At 33.6% G+C, this 18,006-nt stretch overlaps 1 protein-coding gene across 1 annotated transcript; it reads left to right on the forward strand.

Annotated features, from left to right (window-relative positions):
* The first annotated feature begins 905 nt into the window (after positions 1-905).
* On the forward strand, positions 906-4,027 carry LOC120081088 (SCARECROW-LIKE protein 7-like). Its single transcript, XM_039035769.1, has 2 exons — positions 906-3,070; positions 3,342-4,027. The coding sequence occupies exon 1, from the start codon at positions 1,235-1,237 to the stop codon at positions 2,987-2,989; it is 1,755 nt and encodes a 584-aa protein (XP_038891697.1). The 5' UTR covers positions 906-1,234; the 3' UTR covers positions 2,990-3,070; positions 3,342-4,027.
* The last annotated feature ends 13,979 nt before the right edge of the window (positions 4,028-18,006 follow it).

Genomic DNA, 18,006 nt, shown 5'->3' on the forward strand with positions numbered 1-18,006 from the left:
AGGTTGACAAATTTCAAGTACCACGGCGATATATAATTTTTTTTAGGTACCAATAGCATTTAAAATTCATTAGCAACGTAAATAAATAATAAATTAATAAATCATTTAATAATATGCTAAATAATGAATATAGAGAGTTAGTACTATAATAGTACTAAATTTCGTTTTGGATATTTTTATGTTAAGCTTATATTAACTATATCTTATTCGTTTGAGCTCGATTGGAGTGATTCAAATTGCATTGAAATCGTTATTTCGAATTCTACGTAATGAACTTCTCAAAATGCTAAAATTATCCGTGAATAAGAGCATGTTTTTGTTATCTTTAATTAAATTAATTAATTTGATATTAGAAACCAAAACCAACATTTTATCATATAATAAAAATATGGTTATAATACCATTTTGTTCCCTATACTTTAGAACTTATTCAATTTTAATTCATATACTTTCAAATGTCTAATTTTAGTCTCTATACTTTCAATAGATCTTAAATTTAGTCCCTATTACTAGTTTATTTTGAATTTTTCATTTTTTTTATTACCATTTTCACTATAAAATTTGAAAACACATTTACACATTGTATTTATTTGCATAAACATTATTATCATTATTCAATCAATAAAAAATAATTTAAAGGAACTAAAATTAATTTTTACTTAAAAAGTAAAAAGACAAAAATTAGACAAAGTATGGAAAATGGAACAGATTTGAAGGTAGAAGGACAAAAAGAAAAATAGTATTTTAACCTAAAAATATTTATTCATCATAAACAAAAATTTAATGGCAATGGTGGTGAGTGAGGAGCAAGACGATATAGGTGAAATGATATTTGAAATTGAAAGGGTAATTTACGGAAATAGTAGTTTTTGGATTTTAGGGGGGAAAAAGGGGGAAAAAGCAAAGTTGGGGACTAAAAAAAGTAGCCAAAAATGTGTTTCTCACACACTGTGTATCCTGTTAAAATGTTTATATTGGGGAAAGTGGGGTCCACTTCCGTTCGTCCTTCAACGGACTTGACTCCAGTCTCCAATCCTCTACACACTCACACCTTATTTCTACCATTCCAAATCGCAGTTCCATACTCCCTCTCCCTTTCCTCTGGTCCACAGTGTGTTGTTTTGTTACCTCCATTAATTTACTTTCTCTCTTTCTCCACTTTCCATCTCTCTTCATCTTTCTTCTTCTGGTAATGTGACTCCCATCCCACCCCTTTCTCTCTGTTTCAGATTTAATGGCGTATATGTGTGCAGACAGTGGCAATCTAATGGCAATTGCTCAACAAGTCATCAACCAAAAACAACAGCAAGATCAACACCAACACCATCTTCTTTCTCCACTTACAACAACCCCCTTTTCTCTTCTTCCTTCCCCAGCTATGGCTTCTTCTTCTTCTTCTTCTTCTCCTAATTTCTCCTTTGGGATTTCTGCTTCTGCCTTCTCTGACCCTTTCCACGTCGCCGGACCTCCTGATTCTACCGACCCTTCTTTTCATTTCCCTAATTTAGACCACCCTTCTCCTGCTTTCCGATTCTTCCCTAATTTTGGCCCCGCCGGTGCAGACTTTGAATCTGATGAGTGGATGGATAGTTTAGTCGCCGGTGGAGATTCCTCCAATTTGCCGTCTGGTTGTGACGGTTATGCTGAGTTTGGTCTCTATGGTGCTGCGGATCCTTTTAATGCCTCTCCACCCTCTGAGTTCAACCCAGTTGTTCTTCCTGAAAGTTCGTCCAAGATGAATAGTGTTCCGCCTCCATGGCCGTCGTCTCCACCACTGGTGAAGGAGGATATAGTGACGAATCCACCGGTGGAGAGGCCGTTGAAGAATGATGTCGTTGAGGGCGAAGTCGAGTCGTCGTCGCCGCTTTTGAAAGTCTTGATTGATTGTGCGCGGCTCTGCGATTCTGAACCTAACCGAGCAGGGAAAACTCTTAATCGGATTAGTAAATCGTTACGAGAAGATGGGGATCCGATTGAACGAGTGGCGTTTTACTTCGGCGAGGCTCTTCGGGAGAGATTATCCTTGACGGCGATGAATAATTGCTTGAATACAAGTGAGAGCGATGCTAATTCTGAAGATTTCTTGCTGTCATACAAAGTTCTGAACGACGCCTGTCCTTACTCCAAGTTCGCGCATCTCACGGCTAACCAAGCAATTCTGGAAGCTACACAGAGAGCAAGTAAAATTCACATTGTCGACTTCGGAATCATTCAGGGCGTTCAATGGGCAGCGCTTCTGCAGGCTTTGGCCACACGAGCCACCGGAAAGCCTATCAGAGTTCGTATCTCCGGAATACCAGCGCCGTCGCTTGGAGATTCACCGGCAGCGTCTTTATACGCCACTGGCAACAGACTCTCCGAGTTCGCAAAGCTTCTAGAATTGAATTTTGAGTTCGAACCGATTCTAACGCCGATAGAGAACCTGAACGAATCCACCTTCAGCGTTCAATCAGACGAGGTATTGGCCGTGAATTTCATGCTTCAATTGTACAATCTCCTCGACGAGGATCCAGCTGGAGTTCATAATGCTCTTCGATTAGCAAAATCGTTGAGCCCTCAAATAGTGACTCTCGGCGAGTACGAGGCGAGTTTGAACCGGATCGGATTCTACAACAGATTCAAGAACGCATTGAAATTCTACTCCGCCATTTTCGAATCGCTGGAGCCAAACTTGCCTCGAGACTCGCCAGAAAGACTCCAGTTAGAAAAACTGTTACTCGGGCGTCGAATCGCCGGCGTGGTTGGAACCAAAGAAGATTCAAGAAGCAAAAGAAGATTACGCATGGAAGACAAAGAACAATGGAAGAATCTGATGGAAGGCTCCGGATTCGAACCTGTAGCCCTCAGCCACTACGCCATTAGTCAGGCGAATATACTTTTATGGAACTACAATTATAGTTCTCTCTACACTTTAATCGCATCGGCGCCGGAGTTTCTGTCTCTCGCATGGAACGACGTCCCTCTCTTAACTGTATCTTCCTGGCGTTGATCTTCCCTTCCATTTTTCTTCTTCTTCTTCACGTTGTTGGTGGGTAGTAAACAGTTTCAATCAGCCAGATCTTTTTCACTGGTATGGATGAAACCGAAAAACAGTAAATCAAACATCAAACATCAAATCTCGAAGCTCTTCTGTTCAAAATCTGAAAAAAAAGAAAAGAACAGAAAAGATATGATTGGCAGTTTAATATTTTATTTCAATCCTTAATTTGTGTTAGAGTGTATAATATCAAATGTAATACGTTTAGTTTAAATTATTTAAATATTATTTAGTCCGTATTTAAGTTTGTGAAGTAGCTCACTCCACAATTTATTTTTCTCTCTAAATATTTTTATGATATCAGAGCCAAATCTTGGACATCTGCATTCTTAGCTCCGGCGGTAACTGCCGGAAGTGGAACCTCTCCTCTCGCTTCTCACTCTCCACCAAAAATGGATCTAGGAATTCCCGGCGGACTCAACTGGCAAGCAAGATGACTCCAACTCCAACAAGGACAAGAAATTCGAGCCCGTGGCGCATCCGTCGCGTGTCGGCCGCAAACGGCGGAAGCAGAAGGGTTCAAACGCCGTTGCCGGCCACCACGTTCCCAACCAAGGACGTCACATCGAGATCTGTGAAAATCATTTATTCTTCATCTTCATATTGTTGTGGTTTTCAAACCTCATAAGCTCATTCTTCTTCTTCTTATAAAATCTTTCAAATGTCACCTTTAAAGATGGAGAAAAATCTCCCAAATCTTCTCTCAATGCTTCATTCTTGGCTTCCCCCTTCAAATCACTTCTTCATCATCACTTTCTTTGCCCTTTTCAAAGCTTGGAGAAAATCTGAGCCTCACTGCTCTTCCTCTGTTTAAGTCTTCATAATTATCGATATCTTCAAGCTCCAAATCGTCACCGCCACGTTTGCTTGCCGGGAAGTTGTATATGTAGTATTTATTTAATATTAATTGTAATATGTTTAGCTTATACTATTTAGTTTGATTTATTATTTTATATATAAAAGTCTATACGACCCATTTTAATTCTTGTATTTCAGTTTACTAAACAATCTCCACAATTTCTCCTTCTTAAATGTTTTCAATTTATCGCAATCAAAAGGATTAGTGAGTGGGGGCCAATATTGACCTGTCGAGAAACCCATTTTTGGGTTTCAGATTTGGTTCATTTTTTTGTCATTGCTTTTCCATTGGTATATTATATGTTAATTTGAATAATGTATGAAATTAGGGGAAGAAAATTGTATGTACCTAAGAGCTATGGGCCTTTTTTTTCCCTTCATTTATTTGATTATAAATATAGACTTGGATTGGATTTAGTTGAATGACTTTAGATCTAACCCAATTGTTCTACGACCATTATTAAAAAATGAATCCAACCCAATCAAACTATAAAATATTTGAATTGGATAGGGTTGATTTGGATTACTAAATTTATATTCTAAAAAAATAAAATGTTAATACGTAAAAAATTGATTTAATTATTTTTATATATTGAATTAATAATAAAACTCAATTTCAATTTATTTAGTGAAAATTTTCTTTTAAAGTGTTAAAAAAACTATTTCTAGGAGTTGTTTGAAAATAAATTATTTAAAAAAATTAAATAAAAGTAAAATAAATATGTATATATAATTATGTTATAAATAAAGAAAATAAAATTTTAAAGTTAATATTAAGTTTGAATTAGTTTGAGTTATTTTAGGTGAATCCATGAATCAATCTAATTCATAGAATTTTCATTTATTTGAATTCTTCCCAATCCAAATGAGTTGACAATTCAAAATATACAAATTGGGTTGGGTTAGGTTGTTTGATTTTTCTGAGCCATCGATTTTTTTTAACAGTCTAGTAGAGATTCGTGTATTTTTTTTTCCTTTTTCTAATTTGTGAGTAATAAACTAGACATTAGACAATGCTACTAAAAGATTCTTATACTATAGTACCTTTGGACTATTTATTGGTTCTGTACTTTATTCTAGCAGTGTTTGAAAAGCGAACAATCATTTTAAAATAAAATAAATTACATTCTTTTAAAATAGACTTTTTTTCAAAAAATAAAATTAGTGATCAAGAATGATGTCGAAATTTGGAATGATAATAAATTTTTAAGATGGGAATTGAACTCAAGCTTGTACCACAACATTTTTGTACTTGTTTGATGTTGAACTAGGCATTCTTCGCTCAAGTTAGTAATGAGTTTGTGAATGGTTTTGACAATATAAAATATGACATTTTAAGGTACATTTCTCTCATGTCTTTTTTCCGTTATTTATAGAGAGATTAATGGTTTGAATTGTCTATAAAAAAATATTTTTTCCAAGAATGCAATTTTTTTAATACACTTTTTCTAAAATTTGTATAAAATCTAAACACTTTCATGTTTGATTAGAACTTTATATACATAACTTGTTTTGATTTGTCATATGTCAAAAATCTTTACACTTAAGTCTAAATAAGATAAAGGACTATTAAATATTATGGCCTAATTTCATAAAGAAATAAATATATTTTGATTTTTTTTAGAAAGATATATATTTTGAAATTAATCGTACGTTATCTTGAAATTATTGATTTCTTTTACAAACTTGAAATTATTGAAGGTAAAACAAAACATTAATTTCATTTTTTTGTAATTTTTTTTGGATAATTCAGTTTTAGAAGCACAAATCTCTTGAAACGTAAATACATAATCATAAAAAAAATAATCGATCTCTAACAACAAAACATAAATAATAATAATATTTCCTAGACAATATAATATCAACTAGACATAAGAAGTTGTGCAATCCAATCACGTTCTTCCTTCATCTCCATTTCACAAACTGAACCTCTATGTTCTTGATTGGCGTCTTCTTGTTTTCTTTCATCATTTGAAGGTAGTAGCATCTCGTTGTCATCATAAGGCTTGAACTCAAAATCTGTTTTTGAATGAAATCTTATAAAGTTATAGAGAGCCATTGAAACAACAACAATTCTTACTTATTTGTCGAATGAAAAACTATGCATTTGCAAACATTTTTCCATCTATTCTTCCAAGCATCAAATGTTCTCTCAAATGTGCATCTTAACGAAGGATGTCTATGATTAAATACTTCCTCCATGCCTCTGGGTCAGGTTTCACATCGAAAATCGACAAGATGGTATTGCTCACCTCTAAGGACCCAAATATCCTTTCATTTGTGGATAACTGGATCTACGACATAATATTTTCCTAAAACAATCAAATAAACACTTATTAATAAAACAAAAATACTTAAAAAAATATAATAAACATTAATATATTCATTCTCGCATACTTACCTTTAGGTGGTTGTGGAAATCCTAAATGTGGTATTCTTAATGCCTCCTTAAAAATTCAGACATCATGACACCCTCCCATCCAACTCGAACAGATGTAAAACACATGTTAATATCACAAACTGCTATAATGTTTTTGGGTGATAATATTTTTTCGACCAATATACGGTATATGCTTTCCTTTAGGTGATATCTTTGATACTTTGATTATTCGAATGTGGTTGGATATAAATGGGATTTGTTCGAGAACCTTTGGATGAATATTTGTATGCAGAGAGAAGGTTGGAGGGAGTCAAATGTCATAGTTAAATGTAGTATTTGATATTTGTAGTTATAAGTAACATATATGTTTAATATTACAAAGTTATATCACAAAGTTCATGTGGGTGTTTCTTTTCCATGTTAGCTAGGAAATTGGGAATGCCCAAGTCCATTTTTTATTTACTTTCTGATTTCTTTTGGTTATTGAGTTGAATTTTTACAAATTAAAATCAATAAGTAGATTCAATCAAATTCAAAGCACAATGAAAAAAATGCCATCAAACCCAATGAGTAGATTCAATCAAATTCAAAGCACAATGAAAATCAATAAGTAGATTCAATCAAATAAGGCAAAGAATGTTGTAAAATTCAAAGCACAATGAAAAAAATGCCATCAAACCCAAGCAAATCTAATCCAAACGCAATCAAAAGTAATCCCAGCACCGAAAAGCAACCAACCAAATCTAATATCAAATTAAAACAAAAACTAACCTCAAATCGAAGCTACCAAATGTAAGATGTTAGTGAAATTCTTGGGCAAAATGAGGAAAATAGAGAGAATAGAGAGAAGAAAATCTGGTTTTGAATAATTTCTTGAAAATGACTCATTTTAAACTAATGCATTTTGAGAGTTATCAAAACACCACAATTTTTTTCAAAAATAACTTTTTTATTTTCAAATTTAATCCCTTAAAAAAGTAATCCAAATACATCCTAATTAGATTGGTGGAAGATGGAAGATGTTGATACCAAAAATTGCATCAATGGTAAATTTGTATTTTTGTTTAAGGAGAGTAACTCGATATTCAAATTCACTCCAAGCTCAAGTTAGAAACCAGGTTTGAATCTAATTCAATTGGTAATAAGTTTAACAACATCCCCTCTTCGAAGAATTATATAGGTCGTCCATTTAATAATTGAACCTAGCTTGACCTTTCGGCTTCCAAGCCATTATCAATATTTAATTTGCTTGTTTCCATCTGAGTCACATTATCTGAGCCGTGACACATTTAAACCTTTGATGTGCTCGATTTTTGGATAGAACTATGACGCTTGATTCAATAATTATTATTTACAATGTAATTATATCTCTTTGATATATTAATCGTCCAACAAATAATGGGTCATAAAAAGCAAAAATAGGCAACTTATTAGCCTCCAAAAAAAATAATTATTTTGATATGCTCTTTTTAACGTAAATACATGACCCATGCATTTCAAAGTTATACTAAAATTTTTTCATAATATCTAATATGACGAAACCATGCATAATTCTACTAAAAAATACTTTTATATATATATAGTTGGGTTGACCTCCTTTGAGGACACTAATATTGGCAGTTGAGCTGCCTTGCAAAATGTGGGGTCGGAAAATCGCCGACCCCTCCCCTAATTATAATATATATATATATATATATATATATATATATATATTATATAATTTACTATTTTGCACGACTAAAATGCATACTTCACATTATTACTCTTAATTGGTTAAAAGTCACCAAAAGTCTATTAACTTGACTTGCATTTTTTAGCTCAATCTTTCAAATCGATTCACTCTCTTAGTTCGGCTTATATTCGAGTCAAGTTAATTAAAATATTTTCTTGACTTGATTATCTTTATCCAAATCTTGACTATAATTAAATTAATTAGGTTTAATTTCACTCTCCACGTAATACATTGATGTCCTATTGAGAATCTCGGCAAACCATGAAATTATGGAATGGTATAATATAAGTAAATGAATATTTTAAAAAACATAATAGTTTAACATCATTCAAAAGTCATGTTACAGATTTTTCTTTTTATTATTTTTCTTTTATTTTTTTTAACAATTTAACAAGATTAAAAAAATTATCTCAGGACTCTCGAGTATTAGAGATTGATAAAGATATTATTATTTTCTCGGAACAGGTGATTCGAGAACTCTATTTGAAATAACAAATGTAAATATATATTTCAATTTAAACGCCATTATTAAAAGCTCAAGCTCATGATTAAGGACGGTCATGAGTAGAATCATTCTTCAACTACAGATTAGCAATGTCGCGAACATGAAAACATAGGTTGACAATGGGTGTATTGGATGAGTTGGATTTGATTAGATTGAAGTATTTTTTGAACCAATTAAAAAATTCATGTTGATTTGATTGACAACCTAAATGATCCAAATAAAATTTTCAACCCAACCTAAACCAATCCTTTAAATTCGAGTTGGATTGTCGGGTTATAACTTATTTTTTTATTTTTAATAAAAAGTATGTAAATTTATATACAACGCATGACTAATAACTAAAATCTCATAAAATTAAATTTATATACAATGCATGGCTAATAACTAAAATCTCATAAAATTAAGATGCTAAATACCAAATATCTATGATATTTATTGTAAACTTTAAACAAAGACAAATATCATAACAATTTTAAAAAAAAAATATTAAAATTAAAAATTATTCAATACAAATAAATCAAACTTTAAACAAAAGAAATATATATATATATATATATATATATATATATATAATTCGGTTGGGTTGGGTCAACCCAAATTTTTTTAGATAACCCACAATCCAAACCAACTTAATAAAAATAAAAAAATTCAACCCAATCTAATCCAAGAACAAAACTAACCCAATCCAATTTTTACATTTTGGATTGGATAGTCCAGGTTGTTCGGGTTATTTGAATACCCCTAGTTGACAACAAGATAAAAGTGTCATCGACTAAGAGGTCAAAAGTTCAACTCTCTATCTCTACTTGAACATAAAAAGAGAAAGATATCAACATAAAAAAAAAAGAAAAAAATTACTTTTTTGATCCCTAGATTTTGAGTTTAGTTTCTATTGAGTTCTTATGTTTCAAAATTTAACATTTTTGTCCGTGAGATTTCAATAATGGTCCTTGAGATAATATAATGGATAATGACTTATCGAAAGATTAGGATGATGATGATGATTGGGTTAATTTTAAACCAAAATCCTTATTGATGGGGTAAAATGTTCTTCTCTTTAAGGAAAAAAAAAAAAAGAGAAAAAAATTCAAAAGACACTTGAATCCAACGTTGGAAGAGGTGAAGTTCTTGGAGTCCAATAAAGGAAGGAAAAGGAAGAGCCAAAGAAGGAAGAAGAACCGCCGAACTTGGTGAAGAAACTTCATCTTCAGTTTTCTTTTTCAATTTTTAAGAGAGAGAAGATTTTTTTTTTTTTTTTTTAAGGAACAAACGATGAGGGAGAGTTTTTATTTTTATTTTTTTTAGTTGTTTAGATTTAAATATGTGTTCCAAATAATCCCAACAAGTATGGTTATCTTGTTCAATGCTTCAACAGTAGCTACATGAATGTCATTGTTGTTTTTGTATTTTTTTTTCTTTCCTTTGATTTTAATATTCTACCCTGCTGCTGTTTCTTTTAGCATTTGTATTGTCTTCCCTAATCGTGGTTAGATTAATAGTTTAGATAAAGTTAATCAAATAACAGTTGTTATTTTGTTTTTTCTGATCTCTTCAACAATGGAGGTCTTCTACTACCTCGTTTTTGGGCACTGGATGCCATAGTTTCAACCATCGAGCTGAGTAAAAACATCAGAGGCAGAATCAATAACACCACCACCACTTTCAATTCCTTCAAGAACAATTACCTTATCGTTGAAACATAGGTGCAAGAATAAAATTCCATTATTTTTTGGTGACTTGACTTATATTTGTGCCTTGATTTCCTAAAGTTGAAACATAAGATTCCACCACCACTTTTTGGTACAAGGATAAAATTTCATTATTTTTTCAATATTTATATGTTTTGTTTGTGTTTTATACATTTCACAGAGGTGTAACGTGTAATTTGCATCTTTTTTTTGTGTGTGTATGTATAGAACAATGAATCAGAATCTTCATGACAATGAAGTTGAGGAAGACGTGTTTTGATGAGGAGTTTTATGAAAGTGAGTGTGAGTCTTGACGAGGATTCAAATGAATCTCATGTTTCAATGAATCTGAATACTAATCTAGGATATGGGTGTGCACAGTTCATTTTGGCCTAGTTTTGGACAAAACTAAGGATCTAATCGAAATGCTCAATTTACACTAAAGAGGAACCAACTTTCCTCAGTTTTGATTTTTGAGCCGAACCAACCTGTTTCGGTTCAGGTCGGTTCGGTTCAGTTCAAAACGCTTTTTTTTTCTTCCTCTTTCCTTCTCCTCTACTGTTGCCTTCTATCTCATTATAATTAAAAAAAATGTTGCAGCTGTCTTAAACTTCAAGCTTCAATTAAGAAAGTAGTGACTATGGATGTGGTTACTCAAAAAAAAAAAAAAAGGCGCACTTGATATGATACAATCTTGATCGAAGAAAACCTGAAGATGGCAGAAAGTTGGTGGTTGGCCGAGGTGCGAATTGGAGATGGAAGTGGAAGCCTGAGATGGAAGAGGGAAATGAGAGCCAAAAATGAAGTGAAGATGAAGAGAAGTAGAAAGGTGTTACACTGAGAAAGAGAATGAGAAAGTGCCAAAGGAGAATCGAGAAGAAAAAGAAGATGGAGGCTGGCGTTCGAATTAGGGAAGAAGATGTGTGATGTGACCTAATTACGAGCTTAAGGTTCTACCTTTCCCAACTACATGTACATGAGCTTCCAAAACTATTAAAGACATAACCAAGACCTAAGTAATTTCAGAGTCTATTAAGAATCTACTATCTTGTGGCAGACTGGTAGCTATAAGTTAAGCTCCAGAACTTCAACCGCTACCTGGGGAAGAAAATATTTTGAACAAGTGAGTTGGGATGCCCAATGAGTAACTATTTTAAAACAAATGTTCATAAACATAATCAACTGAAGAATTCATACAATAACTGACAACTAGAAATTCTTTCATAGTTCATATAAAATATTCATGCTCAACTTTGTACCCTTAAACCTTAGTTTGGTAGAGCCCCTTTCGGTCATACTCCCAACGTCAATAACCTTGGCTGAGGTAGAATTACTACATCACCATGAAGGAGTTATATAACATGCAACAGAAGAATTCAGAATTACACTTAATTTGAGTTTGAAACATTCTACTCAATGGAAGTTCACAAGAGGATTTAAGCTACATTTTACCTTTAAAGAAAAACTCCACAAATTCAGCAAGTAATCCAGAAATTTGAGTTTGAAACTTCAAGTAGACCACCACCAAGATCTTTTCTACTAAACTCAAGGAGGATTGTGGATGGAAACACTCAAATTGAGCTGAATTTGGATGAACTTATGTGAGGGTTATAGGTTTTCACAGCCGCAACAATTAAGGTTTAAAATCACAGCATAGCTGCCTCATTCTCAGCATTTAGCTTCAATATATAAGCCCAAATATGCGTGGATATGGTGTTTGCATGGAGGCCAGCTCCTGCTTCACCAATTTAATGAATTAAAAATGGATTTTGGTGATTAACCACTTAAATGAGAGTGGATTTTTCCAAAACTTTTGGAAAAAGTCCTCTATAACTCATTTAATCATTTTTTAATCAAAATGTTAAAAAAATAATTTTCTATTTAAATAAACTATTTCATTTAAATATTTAGTTTTATAAAATTAATTCAAATTAATTAATTTAAATAAAACGAATTTTAATTTTAATTAAAATTTTTAATTAAATTATTAATTTAATATCTTAATATTAAATTAATAGAATACCAATTTCACTGAATGTGATTCAATTTTATACGATTAATATATAAATCATAATTTAAATATTAATGATTCTCCAATTTCGTTTAATTTTGATAAATTAAACGTTTCAATTTTATCGTATACAATTAATTGAAACCCTAAATTGAATTTGAACGTTTCAAATTCATAATCCTAATTTCAAATTTCATTCAACGATACTCAATTTATTAATCCAATTTTTGAGCTAGTAGAGGGACCTAATGAACCTACAAATCATGAGCTTCAACGATTTGTTATTAATTGGTTAAACTCTTTAAATCGAATTGATTACTATTCGTTAACTATCAAGACATACCACTATAGCTCGATAGTTGCACTCTCCTCACTGTAGATGTATTTCTGTCTATTTTAACCATAATCGATAAGTCGATCCTTCATAGGTCGTTCGTATTTACAATTGGGTCAAAATTATCGTTTTACCCCTGTGAATACAACTTGTTCTTTAACCTCCTACTGACCCTTTATTGAACAATTGATTTATAATACCACTTATAAATCATGTCCCTTTCAACCAAGAGAGGGTGGGGCCCCTTTGTTCAAGACTAAGAATCAACACTTAAGAGAACAACCTATCCGCTAACCCTAAGATGGGTAGGAGTGAATTCCATCTTGTATAGCTATGTCCCCAGCTATCTATCTAGTCTTATCCCCAAAATGGGAGGCTTATTGAGCAGTGCTGTTGGACTACTCTCATCTATGCAGATCAAAAGATAATACCAAAATAAACAAGAGTTCATAGTTAGCTCCGAATTAAGATCAAGTTACCCTTGGTCATATTAGTTTGAAATAGTCAGTTTTAACAGTAAACGGTCGTTATAAAGAAAAGTGACTATTTCGAGGTTCAGTCTTATGCAAACTCATTGCATATGATGCTCCCACTCACATGTCTCTACATGAATGATTTGTGGATCACATCATTTGTATCGATAACTATGAATTTCTTTATTGGATTTTCATAATAGAATGCAATATCAACAACTTTATTGAATAAAATACTCAATAATATTTGAATGATAAATAGAATTTTTAATACAAAATTTACGAACTGCGAGTTTTAGAACATTCCCAACACAACATCAGCATCAATAATAATCATACGTGTACGTAGAGATGTCCTAAAGGCTAATAACACCCTAATACACGACCTAAAGTCTTCATGTGTGCTAAAGTGAGTTCTAAAGTCCTTCCCAAGATACCTTCGTCTCCTTTAACATCAGGGTATAACATAAGTCCTATATGTCTTCGTCTTTTTTAGTATCAGGATCCTGGATACCTTCTCTCCTTCAGTATTGAGTATTCATAAATAGGGTACTAAAATATTTAACTAAAACATATAGTGTATAGCATTCCTTAGAAAACATGGCATCAAAGATAGATAACATTGTGTAAAGCTTTTATAAGAACATTAGGAATAATTTGCCTCATTGAAACATACTTGGAACCTCATATAAAACATAGCATATAACCTTACTTTATATGAAATTCATGTTTTAAAATATTGAAGCTTACAACTTTTCAAGAGGAATTCATGCTTGATAAATCATTTATTCAATATAGCTCATGCTTTGGCTAAATAAGGCTTTGAAAGTACTTTAAGTAAAATATTCATAAAACAAAGGCATGCAAAGCATTTAAAGATCAAAATTTATAAAACTTATCACTCACTGTCACTAGGCTAGCTCCCCAAAGGGTTAGGCCCTTCTAATATTCGTTTGGTCTATAACATAAATAAATAAACCTTGGTCAATGATACTTGCTCACCTTTGAGCTTAAATGACTTTAACTAACTTAGCCTGTTAGGTCATTTTCCCTTCAACTTAAGTAGGCCTTATATTCTTTGTAGAGTTCTTATTTATGTATCTTAATAGACTATCATCCATAACATTGCTTAAGGGACTCAACAATGGCTTACCAACACCAAAACTTAAAAATGAGGTCAATGTCAAGCTTATGGCACCTTAGGCACACCAATGGGCTAGTTGGCGCAGGCACACGCATACTGTCACTAGGTGTGGGCGCTAGAACACGCACATGGGTTTAAAATCGCACACACAGGGCAATCGAATGGCCTCTCATGGACTGCAAATGTGTGAACAGGCGCACGAATGAGCGGCGTGATCAACAGCAGTGTGTGCGGGTTGAACGTCAAAGGCGCAAAAACTGGGCGATGGAAATTGTCTGGCTGGGTGATGAATGTGGTTACTCGCCTAGAGGTGTGGGGTGTGCAATAGGCGCGCGCAAGAGGCAACCTACCAACAACCCTAGTCGCTCGCTTGCTCCCTTAGTCCTTGGTCAGCTACCTGCTTCTTCAACCTATGCAGTTGCCTGCTTATTCAACCAAAACCTAGTTTCAATTTCCAGAACTCATAACTTAAAATCTTTCATCAAAACTCAAAACTTCCTTCTATGAACTTCGTATACTTCCTTACATCAAAATTTGGGCTTCTAATTCCTCTTAAAGAGCTCAAAATCTACCGATATTTACAACTTGCTTGGGATGGTTCAGAAATTAGAACACTCTTCAAATTCTTTCAGATTTCACCATCAATTCGTGGGAATTTCTTCTCAGCAGCCCTAAGTCGTTTTCCTCACTGATTAAGCTTCACTTTGGTTGTAGAATATCCCCTTTGGCACAAGTGAAATAGAAAAACGGATCTCATCTTTCAAGCTCTTATTTATACTTGTTCTTCCATGGCTAATTTGCCTAATTAAGTGACACCTCATGCTACTAGCTCTTGTCTTAGGCCTCTAATTATATCATCTCTAGCCCACTAAGGCTAAATAAATTAGTTTTTTTTAGCATATGTTAAGGACAATGGACCTCCACATATCTCTACAATGGTATGATATTCCCTTATTTTTCTTAAAGACCCATTTACAAGTGACAAATTTTCTCTCCTTAGGTCGTTTAACTAATTCTCAAGTTTGATTTTTGTAAGAGATTCCATTTCATCCCCCATAGCAGGAAGCTATTGAGTAGACTCACTACATGACACAACTTCTCTATAGGTGGATGACTTATAAGGATCCACATCTTCAGCAACTTGCAGCACAAAAGTAACCATATTTTCAAAACCACACCTCACAAGAGGTCCAACACCAACTCTTCTAGCTTTGTCACAAGCTATATTCGGCTGATCTACTTGTGAACTAGAATTTTCAGACAAAACAACTTCTGATGTTTCAGGCACATTAGTTTCTGGTTGCACATCAGTTTCTATAGTGACATGTTGATCTTCTCCACCTTGGTGTTGTAATTCATTCATAGCTGAAGTGAACTACATCTCCACCTGTTTATCAACACTGCTACTTTCTCCCACATCAGTAGACGTCACAAAAGGCTTCACAGTTGAGTTAAGCATGGAATTTTTATTAAATATCGTATTCGTACTAAGTATAACTCTATTCTCAGAAGGTGACCATACTTTATAACCTTTAACTTCATCCCCAAAACCCATAAATGTACCTTTTTTTAGCTCTCGGTTCTAATTTACCCTGATTAACATAATAATAGACAGTAGAACCAAAAACTCTTAATAAAGAATAATCTGCAGGCTTACCACACTACACCTCGTAAGGTGTTCTACAATCAATACCTGTGTGGGGATCACAATTGATCAGATAACATGTTGTATTTACTACTTCTGGCCAAAACCTTTTAGTCAACCTTGCATTAGAGGGAAAGCATCTTGCTCTCTCCAACAACATCTGATTCATACGTTCTGCAACCTTCATTTTGCTGTGGAGTATCCTTGACAGTGTGATGATGAATAATCCTCTCAGCTTTATAGAACTCATTAAACTCAGATCCACAGAATTCTAGACCATTATCAATTAGTAGCCTGTTGATCTTCTTTCCAATTTGATTTTCAATCAATATCTTCCATTACTTGAAATTCTTGAAGACTTCACTTTTATGTTTAATCATAAAAACCTAAGTCATTCTTGAGTAATCATCAATTATAGACATAAAATACGTGTTTCCTTTAATAAATTCAACTCTGGAAGGTCCCCAACAATCTGAATGATATAATCAAGTGTGCCCTTTTGTACGACGAACACCTCTTGGAAACTTGCTGCGATGAAGCTTTCCAAATACATAATGTTCACATAACTCAAAATCCTACACCATGTGCCCACATAGAAAATCCTTTTTTGATAGAATTTGCATCTCTTTTTCACTCATATGACCAAGTCTCATGTGCCATAACTTAGTCATATTATCCTTGTGAACGACAGACGAAGCAACAACAACATAACCTGCTATTGAGGAACCTGATAGGAAATATAGTGTTTCACGTTTTATGCCTTTCAGAACTACCTCAGAACCCTTGTAAACATATATTGTTCCATCTTTACCTTGAATTCTCTCCTAGATAACAGATGTACCAGATGCGACATAAACAACATTGTCAGACATACTTAGACTTCTTCTTCATGCCTCAATGTGTCTCACAAAGGGGACCACTAATAATTCAAAACATTCAGCAAGTCCAAACAATGTTAGAACTTGGCTTGTGGAACCCATTTGTTGAACATATCAACAGGGATATCAGTAGTACCAATGTTCATCACTTTAACTCTCTGTTCATCTCTTAAGAAGTGATATCTTACATCGATGTGCTTAGTTTTCTCATGATGAACTTGATCCTTGGCCAGACATATTGCACTCAAACTATCATAATATACAATAGCTTGGTCATGATGCAAACCAAGATCACCAACTACCCCCTCAACCATATTCCCTCTTTAGCAGCTTCTGTCAAGGTCATGTACTCTGCTTCAGTAGTATACAAAGTAACTGTAGGCTGTAAGGTTGCCTTCTAACTAACAACAAAACCACCCAAAGTGAACACATAGCCAATCATAGACCTCTTACTGGCAACATCTTCAACATAGTCAAAATCAAAATAACCGGTCACCAAACACTTTATGTCATTCCCATAAACGAGACCAACATTAGATGTACCTCTAAGGTAACAAAAAATCCTCTTAATAACTTACTAATGCTCCTTCCCAGGTTGACCCATGAACCTAGTAACAATACTAACAACATGAGCAAGATCAGGCCTAGTAAAGACCATAACATACATCAAACTTCCCACTGCACTAACATAAAGAACTCGAGACATAAACTCCTTATCAGCTTCAGACTGTGGTGAAAGCATAGACGACAAACGAGCATTTGCAGCACTGAGAATATCTATAGGCTTAGCTGATGACATACCAAACCTAGACTATATTTTCTGAATATAACCTTTCTATGACAAGAAGTGCTTATTTTTATCTTTGTCCTTATAGATCTCCATACCCAAAATTTTCCGAGCAGCACCCAAGTCCTTCATATAACTCAACACTAAGAAGGTTCTTCAATTTTTGAATGTCAGACTTGAACTTTGTAGCTATGAGCATATCTTCTACACATAAAAGTAGAAACATCATCAAACCATCATCAACTTTGTTGTGATATATAAAACAGTCATACGGACTCCCGTTATAGCTAAGTCCAACCATATAGCTATTGGGGTTGACACCCTAAATATCGTGGGTCCTGTAGCTTGTAATTATAATGTGCAAACGATTTATTTATTTAACAAAATATGAGCTGGGAAGATGCTGATGGGAAGGTGATGAGAAGAGAAAACGGAGTGCTGATGGGAAGGCACAAACCTTCAAGGCTAGACTTGTGGCAAAGGGTTATACCCAAGTTGAGGGAGTCGACTATGAGAAGACTTTCTCATTTGTTG

The sequence above is a fragment of the Benincasa hispida genome, chromosome 1 (genome assembly GCF_009727055.1).
Source record: "Benincasa hispida cultivar B227 chromosome 1, ASM972705v1, whole genome shotgun sequence".
Lineage (NCBI taxonomy): Eukaryota > Viridiplantae > Streptophyta > Magnoliopsida > Cucurbitales > Cucurbitaceae > Benincasa > Benincasa hispida.